The sequence below is a fragment of the Phoxinus phoxinus genome, assembly GCF_949152265.1.
Source record: "Phoxinus phoxinus genome assembly, chromosome: 21".
Taxonomy (NCBI): Eukaryota; Metazoa; Chordata; class Actinopteri; order Cypriniformes; family Leuciscidae; genus Phoxinus; species Phoxinus phoxinus.
In genome coordinates, this window is record NC_136896.1 from 31,506,226 (window position 1) to 31,528,725 (window position 22,500).

A 22,500-nucleotide genomic window follows, 5' to 3' on the forward strand; every position below is an offset into this window, starting at 1 on the left:
CAGAATCAGTAGGTGGCGATAAGAGGCTTTTGTGAACCGATTCCGCACGAGCGAGTCTTTGAATCGTTCAAAAGCATCGATTCTTTCAGGAAGAAAACAAATGGCGTGAGTGACTCGCTTCGTTTGGAACTATTTCCGTTGGTGGAGCAACAATATCTGTGTCCAAAATGTAAGTTATTCAATATTAACTCTTGTTTATTGAACTGCAGTCTAGACTCACGCGCAATCGTGCACGTGCAAATACTGAAGCACGTGACTGTTTTTGACCATCTAATGAGACAGTACCTTGCATATAATAAAATAATTCATAGAAGAATAAAGCCAGCATACATGATGATGTACAGATTGGCAGATTATGCCCTCATAGTTATCATTTGCTTATAATATCTATAAGAATGTTTATGCAAAAACCTTTAAAGTCCCCCTGTGGAGAAAATCCAGCTTTTAATGTAGTTTATGTGTGTATGTGGAGTTATTAATCTGCTTTAACACACACCAGTAAGTTCATAAGTGGACAGCATTGCTGAGTATTTTCTGCTTAAAACTGCAGTGAACCAAAGACAGTCTCAAACACACGGTTTGAAATCGCTGGTGTTTCTGACGTCACACACTACCTTGACCAATCAGATCAACGTGTGATCGTCCACCAGTGGATCTCTGCGTGAGTGAGTGGAGGCGGGGCTCATTTGCATATTCATAGAACCGCGCATACTAAATGAGGCAAGGGTGTCGAGTTACATTCAAGATATTTTATTAAAGAAAAAAAGTTTAAATATGTAAAATTGGTGATCAAAGATCAAATAAAGTTTTAAGGGATAAAATGATTGACTACAGGGGGACTTTAACCTCGGCTGAGAGAAAAGTGTTTGTATACCACTGGATATAATAAATTATTATATTTTTACAGCGCTTTTCACACACAGCGTGTTCAGAGCCGCTTTACAGAGATAACTGGGAAATAACAGTGAGTTTCCAGAAGAGAATCGCGCCCAGTCCAGCTTGAGTGAGTTCAGATGTTCTAGTGCAGAAGCAGGAGGAGCTGAGACTGAAGGAACTCTTTCTCCTTCGCTCAGGTTCATCCACTGAAGCCCAGAGACCCGAGCGTCATGCGGGACCGAGACGAGCTGAAGACCGCCGTGGAGCAGAGCGAGCGCCCGCGGCCCCGAGTCCGGCCGCTGGAGGAGGAGGAGGAGGAGGAGGAGGAGGACGACCAGTCCGAGCCGAGCAGCGAGAGACACCCGGGGTCCGTCCAGACGCGCGCTGTGAGTCTGTGCTCGCGGGACTGATGCGGGACGACAGCCACTGGCAGCTCTGCCTTTTATACTTTAATGCACATGCTTCTCAAGGGATAAATATAATGCGTTAAAAATGTATTATAAATGATAGTAAAAATGATCAGATTAGTGTCTACAGCACTAGTGAAAATGTTCTGTTTTGCAATGCTTCTCAAGTGATAAATATAATGCATTATATATTTCTTATAAATTATACACATACTTTTTGCAAAAGAATATATAAATATTACTATAGGCCTAAATCTATCCTTGAAATGCAGAATCTGAAATATTTTAATTTCCATAATGCATATGCTTCTCGAGTGATACATATAATGTATTCAATATTTGTTATAAATTATATAAAAAATGATCAGATTAGTGTCTAGAGCAGTGAAAATGTTCTGTTTTGCATTTTATACTTTAATGCACATGCTTCTCAAGTGATAAATATAATGCGTTAAATATTTGTTATAAATATCAGATTGGTGTCTGGAGCACTAGTGAAAATTGTATACATTTTATACATTTTATACATTTTATACATTTTATACATTTTATACATGTTATAATTTAATGCACATGCTTTTTCGAGTGAAAAATATAACGAATTAAATATTTGTTATAAATGGTCAGATTAGTGAAAATGCTTCTATTTTGCATTTTTCCATTTAAATGCACATGCATTTTATAAATATTACTATAAAGCTATCTACAGATTAGTGACCCTGAAATGCAGAATCTGAAATATTTTTATTTCCATATTGAATATTTAGATTTACATCACAATGCTAAAATTTTATTTTTAAACTTCCTAAATCTCTTGTTTCCAGTTGAAAGCGTATTTTCTCAGACTTTTGGACTCTCTTTTGGACTCCGTATGGTTTTATTCCTGCTGTTTCATATTGAGGTAGTTATTTATTACTCTGCTGGTAGACAGTTTACAGTGTGTAATAATATGCTTTCATAGACTGAGTTATTCAGCAAATGTGCAAGATCCGCCTTCCATCTGTGAACGGATGACTGTTGCCTGAGCTCTGGGGATTCAGTCTTAGTGTGATGGAGAGACGGTTGTGTGTCTGTAACACACCCATGGGCAGCGGGCTGGACACTGTGTGCCGAGCTGCAGGTTGTGTCGCCCGCTGGGGGAATGTGTCTGGGTCTGGGACTGCGGTGATATTGCCACGCTGCAGCTCGGCCGAGAGCGAGAGAGTTGAGCTGGTGAATGCATTAGCAGATGCTCGCTTCTCTCACATGCTGCTCTTTGTTTCAGTAAATCATTATTACGGCTCAGATGGAGTGAACAAGTGTGTTTAAGTGTCTTTATGCAGTGACCTTAAAGTTTGTAGCCAAGCTTGACTCTTCCAGTGTGTTTGTGTATATATATATATGATCATTCATTTTTAATTAGAGATGTGCGATTAAATGACAGTGATTGACATAAATGATCACAGAAGCACTGGGATAAAAGTGTATAGTTCGGACATATGATGTCTACAGTAGCGATCAAACTAGAGTAAATCACCTTTTAAAAGTAACTTGACACTTCAAATAAAGAATGCATCAATTACATCATTACACCAATAGGTGGCGACAAGTGACTGTTAAAAATGTATTTGTCATTGAATCATTCATTCATTCAAGAAATTTGTTCATAAACACTGATTCATCCAGTAATGGAACAAGTGAAGTCTTTAAATGAGTCATTGAATCATTCACGCACCACACATTTTACAACCTAATCTTGCTTTGTCAGACATGGGTCAAATGATCTCATATTTTAGGGGACATTGATATAGTCATTAATGTTTAATGTATAATACTGTATGTGTCATCAGGTTATAGGAGGCCGTCAGAATCATCCTTTGCCAAGCAAGTTTATCGCCATTAATTCTTTTTTACTGAATATGAAAGTTGTCTTTTGACTTTTCTGCACCTTTAGCTGGTAATAAAGAGTCAAATATCTTTGTGCTGCTGGTCAGAATACAGTCAGTTTCTGGCTCAAGATGATGAAACTTTCACTTTTTACTGTATTTTTGGATAGCCGTCAGGAAGGGTCAGAGTTGTGTCCGGTTCTGTGTGCAGGAATATCAATTTAACACAAACTGAATGCCACAGTGTGAACAAATGCTGATATGATACATTATTTAATGTCCGGTGATTATGAATCATGCGCTTGACCCTGTGTACGGTTATTCTGGCTGAGCTTGTGTATTTCCAGTGCTTTTGGTAAATGTGTCCTCTCCGTGTTCCTCCCTGATTCCATCCCCATCTCTCTGCTGTAATTACTCCAGATCCAGATTCACACACGCGTAATTCACCCTCCCCTGCTGTCAGCTCACAACCGCTGATTACTGGTTAGAGACAGTCCATTAATTGGGTCTTATCAGAGAGGACATTATTTTAAAACCACACTAATATCACATTTAATGCACTGGTTTGAGCACAGATCTTTTAGAGTGACTCAAGAGTTTAGCACAGTTAGAAAAGTTGTTTTCTTCTGATTTGTGATGGACAGAAGACTGGAATCTGTTAATATCAGCAATAACTTCCAAATAATCAAAACGAGTGCAGATCAAAACAGCCGTTTCAACATTTCCAGTCAGCTCATGACCGTCTCTCTCATTTATCTCTTTGTTTCTTGTTATAAACTTTTGAATTTAGTCCTGAGAATTCAGAAATACCGTCGCAGCTACTTCAGTAATTATCCTATGGAAGCTTATTTCTGCCACTGAATTTAATCTCAAAGTTTTTTACTTTTTTCTCATAATTGCGAGATGTATACCTAGAATTCCAAGGAAAAAGTCAGAATTGAGAGATGTAAACCCAGAATTCCAAGGAAAATGTCAGGATTGCGAGATGTATATCCCGAATTCCAAGGAAAATGTCAGAGTTGAGAGATGTAAACCCAGAATTCCAAGGAAAATATCAGGACTGAGAGATGTAAATGTAAACCCAGAATTCCAAGGAATAGGTAAGAGTTGAGAGATGTAAACCCAGAATTCCAAGGAAAAAGTCAGAATTGAGAGATGTAAACCCAGAATTCCAAGGAATAGGTCAGGATTGCGAGATGTATATCCCGAATTCCAAGGAAAATGTCAGAGTTGAGAGATGTAAACCCAGAATTCCAAGGAAAATATCAGGACTGAGAGATGTAAACCCAGAATTCCAAGGAATAGGTCAGGATTGCGAGATGTATATCCCGAATTCCAAGGAAAATGTCAGAGTTGAGAGATGTAAACCCAGAATTCCAAGGGATAGGTAAGAGTTGAGAGATGTAAACCCAGAATTCCAAGGAAAACGTCAGAATGGAGAATACAGTAAACTCAGAATTCCGTGAAAAAAGTCTGAATTGCGAATGTAAACTCCATATTCCAAGAATAAAGCTCAGAATTGCGAGATGTATTTTCAGCATTCTATGGGGAAAAAAGTCTCACAATTTCAAGAAACTCAGAATTCCAAGTAAAAAGATAAGAAATCGCAATTACCATTTTTATTCCATGGCGGATGTAAGCTTTAGTATCCAACTTTGAAAGAATTTCTCAGCAAAAAGGCAAAGTAAAGTTCTGATTGCACACTGATCATGTGAAATAAGTGGAACATTTCTCCCGAAACACTGGCATGCCCCACTGAAGCATGTGGGAAAACGTTACGGTCTGGATTACGTGTGTAGTTCCTGGGCTGGATTTGTGAATGAGACCATCACTTCTTACAGAGGAAAGTGTGATACACAAACCTCATGTCTGCTGCACAACCTTCTATGACAACAGTTTTATATGGCAGTAAAATGTCCATTATCAGTCATTAACGAATCGCTTTTGGGCCAAGAATCTAATAGAGAAACTGAAAGCAGATTAAGATCCTATATAGTCCTGCTGGTGCAAGACATGAACAGTTTTGCATTTAACTCAGTAGATGTTAAGTACTCATAATGGATTAAAGCTAAACCTCTATACATCAATGTCTTTCATATATTAAAGATCCTTCAAATTCAGTTTTACAGTGATATGCAAAAGCAAAGCCGTATGTCAGCAGTTTGACGTGAACCGATGACTGTAATGAGATATAAGCTGATGAATTATTCTTTAGAGCAATTCTTTGTTTTAACTGACCACATTTTATCCACACTTACAAAATATTTACAGCAGTTTTGTTTTCACACTTAATGACTCTGTTGTCTACTGCCCCGAAACCATAAACGCTACCAATATTATTCTGAAGTCTACTTGGAAATACATTGCTAACTGTCATTGAACCCCAGTGAAGTTTTGGTGTTTTTACGGACTCCCTTCTCAACAGTTGTCATGCTATAAACAAGCACAAGAAAATCTGTTGATATTCATTCATTGGGAGAGTGGGAAGATTGATAATTTATGCTCATATTTGAAGGCGTTCTGTCTGTGCCCGTGCATCATCTGTGTGATGATTAGCATTGAGATTCATGAAGAGGCCGTCATAATGGTCACCATTATAAAGTCTGAGACTCAGCCAGTGCAGAGAGTGGGTGTCCGGCCATCCGTCACATGTATGGTATGTCGTTGGGAATGCACCAATAACAAACTCCATACACCACAGACTACATGTTGATTCGGTCACACCTGTGGAGATATCATCAGCGTCTGCCAGTAACGGGTCTTGGTTCACCAGTTGTAGATGTAAATGGTTGATGTCTGAGTGCTTCGAGTGTTTTGTCTGGTGATTCATGAACGGCACACAGATTTTTACATAGATTACAATACTAGCTTTGTTCTTCTGACACTCACAGACATTTTCCAGACTGTAGGCATGGATTGGTTTTTTAAATAAATGCACGAGAGAGACCACAGATCATTGTCCGCACCGTTTCTCATTCATCCGCTCTAATCTGGAGAAGAACACGAGCTCTTTCGTGTCAGATCGTGACTTCACACCGTTAGTTATTCTACACCTCGACCCAAACAAGAGCCGTGCTTGTGTTCGACCAGGACTTGATGAAGTACAGCCTCCGCTCCACAGCTGGAGGAGACATACAGGAGGCGTCCAGCTGTTGGAGACACAGGATCCAATCCCTGCAGTTTCTCAGAGATGGACGGAGTTTGTCAGGTTTCTGTCCGTCGTTCCCTCTCGGATGTAGAAGCTGAGCATGAGGACCTGGATTGGGACAGTTTCACCACATCAGTCCCACTCCATCAGGTACTGTGTGTGTGTGTGTGTGTGTGTGTGTGTGTGTTTGTGTGTGTGTGTGTGTGTGTGTGTGTGTGTGTGTGTGTGTGTGTGTGTGTGTGTGTGTTCTCCTGATAATGCATGTTTATGGCGCCGGTTACGCCAACATCATGGCTTTGATTCCCAGAGAACGCCTGTGAGTGTTTATCTTCACTTCACTGTTGAGTTGCGTTAGATAAATGTGTCTGACAAATGAATGCATTTTAATGTTGTAATTGTATCCTTGCATGTATATGATCATATCTTGAAGAGTAAGTGCATCATTTCAGAATTGCAAAAATGTAATGTGAGCTTGCAAAGCAATGCTTGTGTGTTGTGTATGGTTGTCAGGGCGTTGTTATATAGTTGCTAAAGCGTTCAGAGGGGTTAATAGGTTGCTATGCAGTTGTTAGGACATTGATAGGACAGTCCTAAAAGTCAAGAGCGCACTCCCCTAGATAGTGCTCAAAGTCCTTCCTTCAAACTGAGTCTCGAATCTTTGATCATCCGCCAGGTGGAAGTCATAGCGGTGCCTTGGGGAAAACCACTAATGACTGTGTGCGAGTGGATCAGCGGTGTCTATGCGTTGTGTTTAATGAATGAATCAACCGATACCATATTACGCCTACTTCCATAATGCATGCACTTGACAAAAGTGGATACAAATATCTATTAAGCACACATTTAACAAATGGCATTAGAGATAGAATGTGAAATACACTTTTATACATGACAAAGCATTCAAATATTGAAGCATTGGTGTTGTCTCTCTCAGACAAACATATTGCAGTTGTGTAAGTCGTGTAACACTTCCATTCATGTCTTAGTCGATAAGAAAGTGTTATAAACTGAGATTTAGATCTAGCTAGTCCAACATGTATGAGTGGGGCACTTGTCAGAGGGATTGAAATAAGAACACAAGCACATTTAGGGAAACAATAAGCATAACGCATCCAGTGCCAGCTTTGCAAGGACCCTCATATTTGTGTGTTTTTAACTTGCTACAGTTACTTTAGCGATTATGACACGTATCTAAGTACAGGTTTCTAAGGAGAGATCAGAAAGCAGAGCTTTTTATGTCCTGTTGGGACTAGTTTGATAAATGATCCGCTTCGTCAAGAGAAGATCAGTTTGTCCTTCTCCTGCTTCTAGAAGCGTCTGTCTTCAGATCACAGTGTGGACAGCTCAGCGGCTGGATACGAGCTGTTACGCTTTGAGCTCTTTTGTTGCTCTTGTTCCTGTCCTGACCCTCTGAGTGTGTGTCGCCTGAGGCTGTTGGAGAAGGTCACTTTATTTCTCAGATTTCTTTATTTCTTGTAATTGCAACTTTTGTGATGTTGGCAATTTTTCACATAATTGCTACTTTTTTTCCTAGTGATTTATTTCTCGTAATTTTTACTACATTTCTTTTAATTGTGACTATATTTCTTGTAATTGCAACTATTTCTTGTAAATGCTACTAAATTTCTTGTAATTTTTACTTTTTCTCTCGTAATTGTTACTATTACTTTGCAGTTTTATCTCCTGTATTTGCAACTATAATTCTTTTAATTGTGACTATATTTCTCGTAATTGCAACTATATTTCTTGTATTTTTGACTATATTTCTCGTAATTGCAACTATATTTCTTGTATTTTTGACTATATTTCTCGTAATTGCTACTATATTTCTTGTGATTGTGACTATTCCTCGTAATTGTGTCTTTCTTGTAATTGCTGCTTTATTTCTCGAAATTGCAACTTTCTTTTAATTGCAACTATATTTCTTGTAATTGTGACTATATTTCTTGTAATTGTGACTATATTTCTTGTAATTGTGACTATTTCTTGTAATTGTGACTATATTTCTTGTAATTGTGATGTTATTTCTCGTAATTGCAACTATATTTCTTGTAATTGTGACTATATTTCTTGTAATTGTGACTATTTCTTGTAATTGCGACTATATTTCTTGTAATTGCAACTATATTTCTCGTAATTACTACTTCTTGTAATTATGGCTATATTTCTCGTGATTGAATCTTTTTTTCTCGTAATTGCGACTTTTTCTCATAATTGCAATTTTTTTGAATCGCAACTTTATATCTCGTAAATGCTACTTAATTTCTCATAATTGCAACTATTTTTAAAAAGTGCAAATGTTTATCTTGCAAATATGACTTCTCATAATTGTGACAATTCCGAAAAATAAAATTGCCTTCATAAAAAATAGTTACTTTCATTTGAAATGTTATTGTAGAATTGGTGAGGGCTGTAGTCAGGATCCTGCTGCAAGTTCATTTGATCCTTCTCATGCTTTTAGAAGCCCCAGTCTTCAGATCACAGGACAATAGTGAGAAGCTCAGCTGCTGCTTCACACTTCGAGCCGCTGTTGTTGCTCTTTTTCCTGTCATCACCCTGTAAAGTTGTTCCCCTGAGGCTGTGAGACTCATCATTGCCTCTGGTTCTGTGGTTCTCCAGGAGCAGGAGAGCCTCCAGCGGGCCGAGCAGCGCTGTGAGCATCTGGAGGAGCTGGAGAACACACTGACTTCAGTGGAGAAGGGAAAGCAGGTACGGCTGAGGAGCTTCACACACTCTGGCTGACACGCGTTTGACCCGTGCTCTCACTGTGCTCCGCTGAGGGTTTTCCACTGTAAATCATGCATCATTAGTAGACTGGAGAATATCATGTGAATGTGTATTGTAATCTTTCATGCTTCATGTTTTGGAGCAGATGTGATACACTTTTTTTGTTGGAACTTGGGACTAATCTAGATTTTAACTTCAGATAATAAGGAATCATTTATTTTCTTTAAAACTTGTAAGTATGCATTTGGAAACATTCCAGCAAAACTAAAATCATGCCACTGCAAAAAATGCTTTTCTTACTTAGTATTTTTGTTTTGTTTCCAGTCCAAATATCTAAAAATTATTAAATCAAGAAGCATTTACTAGAGAAGTAAAATTACATAAGAAATTCTATTTTGTTTTAAGATAAAAAAGAAAGTAATTTAAGTATTTTTTGCTTAAAACAAGCAAAATGATCTGCCAATGGGGTAAGAAAAAAAATCTGAATTCGAATGGAAAACAAGAAAAAAACATCTTAATTCAAATGGAAACCAAGAATTTTTTTTCTTACCCCATTGGCAGATCATTTTGTTTTTTTTTAAGCAAAAATGACTTAAATTACTTTCTTTTTATCTCAAAACAAAATAGAATTTCTTATGTCATTTTACTTCTCTAGTAAACGCTTCTTGGTTTAAGAATTTTTTGATATTTGGACTGGAAACAAAACAAAAATACTAATTAAGAAAGTATTGACTATATCTTAAAATTAGGGCTTTATTTCTCATAATTGCGACTTTATTTTTCTCGTAATTTTGACTATTTCTCATAATTGTGACTTTATTTCTCACAATTATTGCAATTTCTTGTAATTGTGAATTGTACTCATAATTGTGGCTATTTCTTGTAGTTGTGACTATTTCTCGTAATTGTGTGACTTTATTTAGTGTAATTATGACTTTTACTCATAATTGTGGCTATTTCTTGTAGTTGCGACTATTGTAATTGCGACCATTTCGTGTAGTTGTGACTTTTACTCATGATTAATTTTATTTCTTGTAATTGTGACTATTTCGCGATGACAACTTTGTCTTATAATTGCAACTATTTCTCCATAAGACCATAACTGCGACTATATTTGTAATATACTTGTAATTGCAACTTTATTTTTTAAAAATTGCTCCTATTTCTCATCATTTTAACTATATTTCTCAGAATTGCAACTTTATTTTCTTGCAATTGCGACTTTGTCACAGTTGCAACTTTTTCATAATTGCTCATTTTTTTATCTTACAAATGTGACTTCTAACTGTGACTATTTCTTAAATGCAACTTTATTTTTTTGTTATTGTGACTCTATATCTTATAATTACAACTTTATTTCTCATCATTCAGACTGTCTTTCTCTTTATCTTACAATTCACATTTGAGATTTGCCGCAGATATGACCTTTGGTGAGGGTTGTTCGGACAGCAGTTGTCAGGATCCTTTAGTAGGTGTTTGTATGACATACTGTCCATGCTAAATGTGTAAGATCGTGGCGGCGCCGGAACACACAAGACCAGACCTGTACAGCTTGTTTGCTCTTTTACTCTTCAAGTGAAAGAAGTTTGTAGTCCATTTGTTGCCATAGCAAAACTGTGGGTGACTTCATGTGTGACCTCAACTCAAACACAAATAGCTAAATTAAGAGCATGACATTCAGCTTTCATTGTTTATAAATTGAAAACAAAAATGTTCAAAAATATAATAAGTTCCTCAGGCATTGTGACATGATCATAATAATTGTTACCTTAACTGCACTTCATAAAGCAGTGCTGACTTCTAATTCAAGCTAGGTGTGCTACCTTTCAATTACAGCTCGCAGCCCATCATTTTTCCAATTATGATTTTGTCTCATCTCTTAACAATTTACAGTAACTGCAGATGTTTGGAGATATTCATCTGCTCATACCGCTCGTTTATGTCTGTGTGAGTTCAGAGGGAAGTGAAATGACAGCTGTGTATCAGGATGAAAGTATTCGAGTATTCTACCCTTCTGCTCTACATCTGCTTCTCTCTCACACACACACACACACACACACACACACACACACACACACACACACACACACACACACACACACACACACACACACACACACACACACACACACACACTCTCATCCTCTATTAGTCCCTCATGTCGTTGTTGAAACAAATCACATCTGCCACATACAAAGTCAGTGTGAGCCTTTTCTTTTTTTAATGAAAGTGCAACTTTCGTGATTGCAACTTTTCATATTGAGACTTGAATTGTAATTGCGACTTTATTTCTCACAATTATGACAATTTCTTGTAATTGTGTCTTTTAGTCATAATTGTGGCTATTTCTTGTAGTTGCGACTATTAATAATTCTGACTTTCTCATGATTAATTTTATTTCTTGTAATTGTGACTATTTCGCGATGACAAGTTTGTCTTGTATTTGCGACTATTTCTTGTAATTGCAACTATTTATCCTAACTGTGACTATTTCTAATAATTGTGACTTTATTTCTCGTAATTGCTACTATTTCTTGTAATTGTGACTTTATTTCTAATATTAGAACTTTATTTCTTATTATGGCAACTATTTCTCGTACGGTAATTGTGACTTTATTTCTTATAACTGTGACTATTTTTCATAATTATGAATATTTCTCGTAATTGTTACTATTTCTCATAATTGTGACTTTCTCACAATTATGACAATTTCTGGTAATTGTTGTTTTATTTCTTGTAAGTGCGACTTTTACTCATAATTGTGAATATTTTGTGTAATTGTGACTTTTACTCATAATTGTGACTATTTCTTGTAGTTGCGACTTTCTCGTAATTGTGACTATTTAGTGTAATTGTGACTATTTCGTGTAATTGTGACTTAATCATAATTTTGGCTATATCTTATATTTGCGACTATTTCTTGTAATTGCAACTATTTCTCCTAACTGTGACTATTTATAATAATTGAGACTTTATTTCTAGTTATTGCTACTTTCTTATAACTGACTATTTTTCATAATTATGAATATTTCTCGTAATTGTTACTATTTCTTGCAATTGTGACTTTATTTCTCATATTAGAACATTATTTCTCATGATGTCGACTATATCTCGTAATTGTGATTATTTCTCATATTAGGACTTTATTGCTCAAAATTGCGACTTTTTCTTGTAATTGCGACTTTATTACTCATAATTGCAACTTTATTACTCGTAATTGCGACTTTATTACTCGTAATTGCAACTTTATTACTCATAATTGCGACTTTATTACTCATAATTGTGACTTTATTACTCATAATTGCGACTTTATTACTCGTAATTGCAACTTTATTATTTGTAATTGCAACTTTATTACTCATAATTGCGACTTTATTACTCGTAATTGCAACTTTATTATTTGTAATTGCAACTTTATTACTCGTAATTGCAACTTTATTACTCGTAATTGCGACTTTATTACTAGTAATTGCGACTTTATTACTCGTAATTGTGACTTTAATTTCCATAATCGCGAATTTAATTCTCATATTACAAATGTATTTCACTTATTGCAACTTAATTGTGACACGGTCACAGTTGCAACATTTTTTCCCAACTGCACATGTTTATCTTCCACATGTTGTTTCCTCAACTCTCTCCAGTCATCCGACTCTGTGGTGAGGAAGCTCTCCGAGGACCTCTCCCAGAAGAACGACCGGCTTCAGAAGCTGCAGAAGGAGAAGGAGCACCTGGTGGAGTTGAGCCAGGTGAGGGTCGGGTCTTGCGTTCTCTGTTAACGATCAGGATGAACAGTGTGTCCCACTGGTGACGCGGAGACAGATGTTGGACAGTTTTCAGGGATGCAGTGGTGTTCAGGTCAGTCGTGAGGCTATCAGCACAGGGTTGTCCTCTGCATGGGACAGGCGCATCTGGAAGACACGTTGGGGGTCGTTAACGGGTTAGCGTTCACTTCCCTCTGGCACAACAAGTCGTTTCCTACTTTAATCTGGAAAGTAACTTAGAGAGTTCAGGTCACTGCTGTGATTATTTCTTAAATAATGAAAAATATTTCCTGCAAAATGGTTTATAATGAGTTGCAGCTGTGAACTGACTGATCAAAACAGTGCATGGCTCGAATACGGCACTCCAGTAATAGAAACAGATTTACATGTCATAAAATGGATGAATTATTCATTATTCATATGATAATTCAGACCTCATGTTCCTAAGTACTTCAGAAGTAATATGTCTTCATGCATCCGTGTCGTGATGCTGTTTTATGTGTTATGTTTTATGTTCATGTAGTTTCATTTAGTATGCGCGGTTCTATGAATATGCAAATGAGCCCCGCCTCCACTCACTCACTCACTCAGAGATCCACTGGTTGATGATCACACGTTGATCTGATTGGTCAAGGTAGTGTGTGACGTCAGAAACACCAGCGATTTCAAACCGTGTGTTTGAGACTGTCTTTGGTTCACTGCAGTTTTAAGCAGAAAATACTCAGCAATGCTGTCGACTTATGAACTTACACATGGTGTGTGTTACAGCAGATTAATAACACCACATACACACATAAACTACAGTAAAAGCTGGATGAACACCACAGGGGGACTTATATTCAAGATGTTGTGAGCATATTGTGTAGTTGTGCTTGGAATCGATTGTTGTATGTAGGATAATAATGCAATGAAACATTACAAATTCTGCTGACATAATTTTTGCCAAGAAATTATGAACACATAAAAAAAAAAGAGAGAACCAACCAAATATTAACAACTGATTATGCTGTAGTCAATGTGTGAGCTTTTGCATAGTAAAATAAACCATCTGCCAAATAATTTTGTCAGATAAATACCTTGACCAAGTTTAATGTTTTGTTCTTCGCTCATATTTAAAATATTTAAAAAATATAAAATGTTTTCTCCTCCGAACATCATCCCTTCATGATTGGCTGTACAGTATTTGTGTTCATGTTTATCAGAACACCGGTTAGTTCACCTTGGAAAGGCAAGAAGTGTCTTTTCTCTTCTCTCGGCCTCTTCTGTGCTCTATAAAACTCTACGAGCGGTGTTGAGTAACGTAAGCCAGATGTCCAACAGTAGCAGCTCATCTGTGTGATTTACGACCGGTGGTTTTACCTTCTCAACCCAGTTGCCAGAGTTGTCAGATGGTTATTTGAGCTCTTCATTCAAGGAGTCAAAACCCAAAAGTGTTGTGTTGGCGCGGGGTGGTTTGCTCTTTGCTTTGCTCTGCTTTAGACAGGAATGAGTGTGCCTTTCAGGGTCTGATTTGATCAAGACATCATGCTTCCTCTGACATCTTGTGTGATCGGGCGAATGAAAGCATCCTGGTCAGATTTATGCCACATCTGCTCGACAGACTCATGAGATTCTCTGTTTTATCTTTGCAGCAGGCCTTCGAGGACTTGCAGTGCGAGGAAGAGAAGGTGAACCTCTTGACCAAAGAGAAAGCCAAGCTAAAGCTCCAGGCGGAAGATGTGAGTGTGTGTCTGCGCTCAGAACAGTGTTGGGGAACGTTACTTTGAAAAGTAATGCATTACATTATTGCGTTACTCCCTTAAAAAGTAACTAATTGCGTGACTTAATTACTTTATTAGAAAAGTAATATATTACAATATTGCGTTACTCCTTTAAAAAGTATCTAATTGCGTGACTTAATTACTTTATTAGAAAAGTCATATATTACATTATTGCGTTACTCCCTTAAAAAGTAACTAATTGCGTGACTTAATTACTTTATTAGAAAAGTAATATATTACATTATTGCGTTACTTCCTTAAAAAGTAACTAATTGCGTGACTTTATTCGAAAAGTAAAGCATTACTTTTATCACTGTCTTATTACAGTAAGCCACGTTAAATGGACTGCATTTATATAGCGCTTTCACAGACCCAATTAAAGGGGTCGTCGGATGCCCATTTTCCACAGGTTGGTGTGATTCTTTAGGGTGTTCATGTAAAGTTTGTAACATACTTTGGTTAAAATTCCTCAATGGTTGTGTAAAACTACACCCTTTCCCCTCCTCAAAACAGCTGTGTTCACAGCGACCCGTTTCGGTGCATGTCTCTTTAAATGGACATGAGTTCTGTACATGGTATACTTTATTAGTAAGATGTTTACTGAGTTTGGTCTTTTAATAACACTGTCTTACATTAAGCCACGTAGTCTACACACATTGGGTCTCATTCATGAAACATTCGTAAATATACGAGTAAATATGTGAGTGATTTGCGCGTAAAGAGACCTTCCCGAAAACTCTTCTCCTGATTCACAAATATTTCGTGAACGTCAGATGTGATCGTGAAATGTGTGTGTGTGTGTTATGAATTCCAATCAGTCGTAAATGGGACGCGCGTGCACGCTCATTCTCAATTACCATAATTCCCGCCCATTAAATCCGACTGACAACCATATATGGGCATCATATTACGACACCAAACGAAGGATTTCAACATGTCTTCTCAAAAGCGAATGAAATAGAACAATTCCTTAGATGCATAAATTGAAGTTTTATTATCAGAAGTTCATTCAAAACGCCACATTTTATTTTCAAGCGTACATAGTGGCGTATCCAGTCCTAAAAAAATTAAGCTTGGCAGATATTACAGACGCAGTTACTGGAGTTTCATCTGTTCATCGCACAGTCCCAGAAGTGAAGAGAAAATGGTTCGACATGAAGCTCGACTGCAAAAAACTAATTAGTTCACTTCAAAAAAATAAAGCCCAGCCCTATTGAAAGCAATTAATTATTTGATTAAAGTGTTCCGTTTGCAGATGCTATCACTGGCTCTACTTAGATCTAAGATCTACTTAGCCCTATCGCCAAACGATTACAGCCCCATTGACTCCCTGTTCCAATGCATTGATGAAGTAAACAGCTGGATGTGCCAAAACTTTCTTCAGTTAAACAAAGACAAAACTGAAGTCATTGCGTTTGGAAACAAAGATGAAGTTCTCAAGGTGAACGCATACCTTCACTCTAGAGGTCAAACAACTAAAAATCAAGTCAGGAATCTTGGTGTGTCTCTAGAGTCAGACCTTAGCTTTAGTAGTCATGTCAAAGCAATAACTAAATCGGCATACTATCATCTAAAAAATATTGCAAGAATTAGATGCTTTGTTTCCAGTCAAGACTTAGAGAAACGTGTGCATGCTTTCATCACCAGCAGGGTGGATTACTGTACTGGACTCCTTACTGGCCTTCCCAAAAAGACCATAAGACAGTTGCAGCTCGTACAGAACGCTGCCGCCAGGATCCTGAGCAGAACCAGAAAATATGAACACATCACACCAGTCCTCAGGTCTTTACACTGGCTTCCAGTCACATTTAGGATTGATTTTAAAGTATTATTACTGGTATATAAATCATTTAATGGCCTAGGACCTCAATACATTGCAGATATGCTCACTGAATATAAACCCAACAGATCACTCAGATCATTAGGATCACATCAACTAGAAATACCAAGGGTTCACTCAAAGCAAGGAGAGTCCGCTTTTAGCTATTATGCAGCCGCAGCTGAACCAGCTTCCAGAAGAGATCAGGTGTGCTCCTACTGTAGCCACATTCACATCCAGACTCAGAACACTTCTGTTTAACATTGCATTTACTGAATGAGCACTGTGCCGCTGTTCGTCCGACTGTTTGCACTGTATTTTATTTTATTTTATTTTTATTTTTTTACTCTAAACTGTTTTAATTATTCTTATTTCTTTTGATTATTTTAATTTCTTCTATGTAAAGCACTTTGAATTACCATTGTGTATGAAATGTGCTATATAAATAAACTTGCCTTGCCTTGCCTTGCCTTGCTCTCGTAATAAAAGTAAAAAGAAAAACCGAATGTAATTACTATATATAATATTTTTTCAAAATGCTGTGTAAATATGTACCCGATTAAGGGGAATTAAAATGCAGCCTTATTAATGAGCAAACGTTCGGATGTTAAACGCATATTTACGCGTGGCTGGCAGCAGGTGCAGATCTCTTTCATACCGACTAACATTTGGAAAATACGAACATTTTAAGGAATCCGAAAATTTACGCCAGAACCACTTTACACACGATTTACACAAACATTCGTTCTGCTTGTGTTTCATGAATGAGACCCCTTAAGTGTTTTTCACGTTAAGTGTGTTAGATTGTCTCGTGTGTGTGATGTGATAGTGCTTTGAACCCCGGTTTCAACCGTCCCATCTCTGTGATCTGTCCTGTAGCTGGAGGATCTTCTGGAGCAGGAGCGTAAACACAGGACAGATCTGGAGAAGAGCCGGAGGAGGCTGGAGGGAGACGGCAGGAACGGCATGGAGAACCTGGCCGAGATGGTGAAGATGAGGGCCAGTCTGGAGGAGATGATCAGGAGGTGCGTTACAAACACTGGAGAACTTCTCTTCAGCTCTAGTTCACAGATCAATCAATTATAGGCATGCACTGATTCTTTGAAGTAAATTTTTGGCTGATACCGATAACCGATAATTCTTTATATCTGAAAGCCGATAACCGATATGTTGGTCGATAAATCTAAATCCAATTTTTTATATAATTTTTGAGAGCCTGATTACAAAAACAAGTCTCATCATGTCCCAATCACACAATTATAATAATGTTCTCATTATAATGTTATGTAGCCGATATGACAGACTTGCGCTGCACATGTTTACTGTATTTTCCTTTTTTTAAGTGATTCAATCATATTTCAATCAATTCAGAAGCATCATGTTGAACAGTGCGCATCTGTGTCTCAGCTGAAGGAGATAACACATTATTTATCGGCTTTAATATATCGACTACATTTTCTCATTAGGCCGATAACAATAAAAATATATTGATACAAATATAAATACCACATATAACAGCCGATACCGATATGCTGGCTGATATATCATGCATCCCTAATTATCTTTTGAAATACTTTGAAGAATTTCGGGAATCCCTGAACTTGTCAATAGAGAATAAAGGTGCTGAGATGTTTGATGTCTCGAGTGGAGTTTGAAACATGAAGACAGATGTGTGGATGACTCTGGTCTATAACATGATCTGAGCGTGCAGAGCCGTTATCTTAACTCTGATGAGATCAAGCCTCCGGGCTCCTGAAGCTGTTCAGACGTGTTCGTGTGCAGAGCGCACTCTATTCTGCAGAAACCCGAACCAGATGAGGAGGAGCAAGGACATTCTTATAAATATCCCTTCCTTCCTTCTTTCCTTTCTTCCTTCCTTCCCCTTTTCCTTCCTTCCTTCCTTCCTTCCTTCCTTCCTTCCTTCCTTCCTTCCTTCCTTCCTTCCTTCCTTCCTTCCTTCCTTCCTTCCTTCCTTCCTTCCTTCCTCTTCCTTCCCCTTCCTTCCTTCCTTCCTTCCTTCCTTCCTTCCTTCCTTCCTTCCTTCCTTCCTTCCTCTTCCTTCCTTCCTTCCTTCCTTCCTTCCTTCCTTCCTTCCTTCCTTCCTTCCTTCCCCTTCCTTCCTTCCTCTTCCTTCCTCTTCCTTCCTTCCTTCCTTCCTCTTCCTTCCTTCCTTCCTTCCTTCATTCCTTCCTCTTCCTTCCCCTTCCTTCCTTCCTTCCTTCCTCTTCCTTCCCCTTCCTTCCTTCCTTCCTTCCTCTTCCTTCCTTCCTTCCTTCCTTCCTTCCTTCCTTCCTTCCTTCCTTCCTTCCTTCCTTCCTTCCTTCCTTCCTTCCTTCCCCTTCCTTCCCCTTCCTTCCTTCCTCTTCCTTCCTTCCTCTTCCTTCCCCTTCCCCTTCCTTCCTTCCTTCCTTCCTTCCTCTTCCTTCCCCTTCCTTCCTTCCTTCCTTCCTCTTCCTTCCTTCCTTCCTTCCTTCCTTCCTTCCTTCCTTCCTTCCTTCCCCTTCCTTCCTTCCTTCCCCTTCCTTCCTTCCTCTTCCTTCCTTCCTTCCTCTTCCTCTTCCTTGCCCTTCCTTCCTTCCTCTTCCGTCCCCTTCCTTCCTTCCCCTTCCTTCCTTCCTCTTCCTCTTCTTTCCTTCCCCTTCCTTCCTCTTCCTCTTCCTTCCCCTTCCTTCCTTCCTTCCTTCCTTCCTTCCTCTTCCTTCCCCTTCCTTACTTCCCCTTCCTTACTTCCCCTTTTCCTTCCTTCTTTCCTTTCTTCCTTCCTTCCCCTTTTCCTTCCTTCCTTCCTCTTCCTTCCCCTTCCTTCCTTCCCCTTTTCCTTCCTTCCTTCCTTCCTTCCTCTTCCTTCCTCTTCCTTCCTTCCTCTTCCTTCCTCTTCCTTCCTCTACCTTCCTCTTCCTTCCTCCCCCTTCCTCTTCCTTCCTCTTCCTCTTCCTTCCTCTTCCTTCCTTCCTTCCCCTTCCTCTTCCTTCCTCTTCCTTCCTTCCTTCCTCTTCCTTCCCCTTCCTTCCTTCCTCTTCCTTCCTTCCTTCCTTCCCCTTCCTCTTCCTTCCTCTTCCTTCCTCTTCCTCTTCCTTCCTCTTCCTTCCTTCCCCTTCCTCTTCCTTCCTTCCCCTTCCTCTTCCTCTTCCTTCCTCTTCCTTCCTTCCTTCCTCTTCCTTCCCCTTCCTTCCCCTTCCTCTTCCTTCCTCTTCCTTCCTTCCTTCCTTCCCCTTCCTTCCCCTTCCTCTTCCTTCCTCTTCCTTCCTCTTCCTTCCCTCCCCTTCCTCTTCCTCTTCCTCTTCCTTCCTCTTCCTTCCTTCCCCTTCCTCTTCCTTCCCCTTCCTTCCTTCCTCTTCCTTCCTTCCTTCCTTCCCCTTCCTTCCTTCTGATTTTAATAAAGTAATGAAGAGTTAAAAGCAGAGACCGTATGAGGGGGGAATCATAGCTCCTGGATATGGTGGTTGTAGGAATGATCAGCTTGAGATTTGAGTCTTTCTCCACTCAAGTAGAAACTGGAAACCTATTTACACAGATAAAACATGTAAATATGATTATTTCTCACAGTTCATATCTCACTTTGTCACTTTATTTCTTGTATGAGTGACTTTCTGTCCCAGCTTTTTCATAACTGTGATGTAATATCTGACGTCACCAGTTCATATCTCACAATGTGACTTTATATCTCACAAATACGGCTTTACTTGCCACAGTTTAGCTTTCTATCTGACTGACTTATTTCTTATTGTAAGTATCTCAATAGCCTGGTTTCCATTACAGATTTGTGCAAAACTTTTACAATATTTTCTAAATGTCAATAAAAAAACTATTGCAAAATTACATGTTTCCATTAACCGATGTTATGCGACTAAAACAAACTTTTCGGCAGTTCGGTTGAGTTTCTCCCTCACTTCTGCTTCAAGCTCTTGATCAGCTGTGGCATTTCTTTGTTGTTCAGAATCCTGTATTCCCGTAATACTTTTGTAAGTTTAATAAAGAACTCTGTCTCGTCTTCTGTCCAAACACGCATCTTTAAAGAATTATCGACTTTTGCGTATGTCAGGTGACCTGTAAATGCGAGACAAAAAAAAAAACATTTCCATTGCAGTTTTGCAAAATATTCCTTTTCGAATTTCAATGCTTTGATGAACGATCGCAATATTTCTCGGAGGAACACAATACTCCTACTAGAGAAGGCAAACGCTTTGTGAGGGAATGCAATACTTTTACTACAGACAGAATGCAAACTTTTGCAAGTATTTCTCTGGGAACGCAAAAGTTTCTTGGGATGCAAAAGTTTTGTGGGGGAATTCAAAATGTAGAATGTAAAATTTCTGCAAAAGAATATAAAAGCATTGAAATAATACAATTTTGTCCTCTCATCTCATATTTTCCCGTCTCCTTAGCAACAGGCTTATGTTGATGGGAGCTTCTTGCGTGCGCAATATAAATATCTGTGCAGGGTGTTCCCAAGGTGTCCGTCGAGTGAACCGTCTTGCCTTAAAGGGGCTTTTGTTAAAGAAACAACACACAGAACAGGACAATTTACATCTCCATCCATCAATGAGTCCTTCAGATGTCGAGCTGGGGTTGACTGGCACTTTTAATAACCTGAGACATGCCTGACGTTTATCGGATACGGCTAGCAAACAACGCCTGGTGAATTAGCGCTGTCACTCGCGTCCTCACGCTCTCTCTCTCCCGTCTGTGTTCCGTCAGGAGAGATGTGGAGATAAGCAGCGTCAGCAGCCGTCTGGAGGAGCAGGAGGAGCTGAACACCGGCCTGCAGACCCAGCAGAAGGAGACCCAGGTGACCAGAGCATACACACACACACACACACACGCACGCTCACACACACACATGCACGCTCACACACACACACACACGCAGCGTCAGCAGCCGTCTGGAGGAGCAGGAGGAGCTGAACACCGGCCTGCAGACCCAGCAGAAGGAGACGCAGGTGACCATTCCTGTCTCTCAGCACACACACACACACACACACACACACACACACACACACACACACACACACACACACACACACACACACACACACACACACACACACACACACACACACACACACACACAGAATGATATATTGGCACAGAGAGAGAGCGAGGTCATGTTAAAGCTGTTGAAAGCAGTGTTAGTTTAACCCCTGTCACTCACGGGAACGTCAGGAAGGTGTTCCTCAGGGAACGCAAAACATTTGCACATGAACGCAGAGTTTCTCAGGAATGCACAAGTCTTGTAAGCAAATGCAAGAAGAGATAACATCTCTGCAGAGAGAAACCTCACACTCCTGTTTAACCCTCTGGTGCTCGTCACGTGTTGGTCAAAAATGCTAATGTTTTTAAAAAAATAATGTTTTTTATTTAATATTTTGTATTTTTAATGGGATTTTATGGCACTAAATTATATTTACACTGTATTTATAATCCATTTATTCACTTTTTGAGCCTGAAAATTAAATTTCCAGCTTAAACTGGTATATCTTGAATGCTTTAGAGGACAGACTGAAGTTTGATCTCTCGACACTCGGCAGATTATTGATGAAGTCAAAAAAGTGAACTTAATAAAATTACAGAATTTTGTTTATTGTTATGAAAAATATGCATAAGTACTATTTTCCATTTTTTTATAAAATATATATATTTTCAATAACATGTTTTACTCTAAAACTGTGAGAAAATCAAAGCCATAAATCTAAACAAGTCGTGTTAAAGCAGTGTGTGTGTGTGTGTGTGTGTGTGTGTGTGTGTGTGTGTGTGTGTGTGTGTGTGTGTGTGTGTGTGTGTGTGTGTGTGTGTGTGTGTGTGTGTGTGTGTGTGTGTGTGTGTGTGTGTAACCGCTGTCACTCAGGGAACGCTATAGATTAGCACATGAACGCAGAGTTTCTCAGGAACGCACGAGTCTCGTCAGCGAAAGCAAGATATTCTTTGGGCGAACGCAAATGTTTTCTAAGTCGAACGTAAAGTTTCTCTGGGAATGAAGATCCAAGTTTTGCTCAAATGTTCTCCAGATTATAATATAAATGCACTGGTAACACTAATAAGGTTCATTAGTTAGCATTAATTAACTACATTAGTTAAGATGAACTAAGAATGAACGGTTTCTCTTAATTTAAGGTGTCTTTGTTACAGTGTAATTA

General features: G+C 38.7%; 1 protein-coding gene across 3 annotated transcripts in view; it reads left to right on the top strand.

Moving 5' to 3' along the window:
- The window catches only part of LOC306989320 (uncharacterized protein MYH16), a 63,626-nt gene that overhangs the window by 3,362 nt on the left and 37,764 nt on the right, over positions 1-22,500 (top strand). Inside the window, exons 2-7 of one of the 3 annotated variants that reach the window (XM_079594900.1) lie at positions 1,074-1,262; positions 8,916-9,005; positions 12,668-12,772; positions 14,419-14,505; positions 17,246-17,391; positions 21,065-21,155. In XM_079594900.1, the coding sequence (XP_079451026.1) occupies positions 1,074-1,262; positions 8,916-9,005; positions 12,668-12,772; positions 14,419-14,505; positions 17,246-17,391; positions 21,065-21,155 (708 nt within the window). Of the gene's footprint in view, positions 1-1,073; positions 1,263-5,911; positions 6,447-8,915; positions 9,006-12,667; positions 12,773-14,418; positions 14,506-17,245; positions 17,392-21,064; positions 21,156-22,500 lie in introns of those variants that run through there. The other 2 variants (XM_079594901.1, XM_079594902.1) reach the window with 2 other exon arrangements.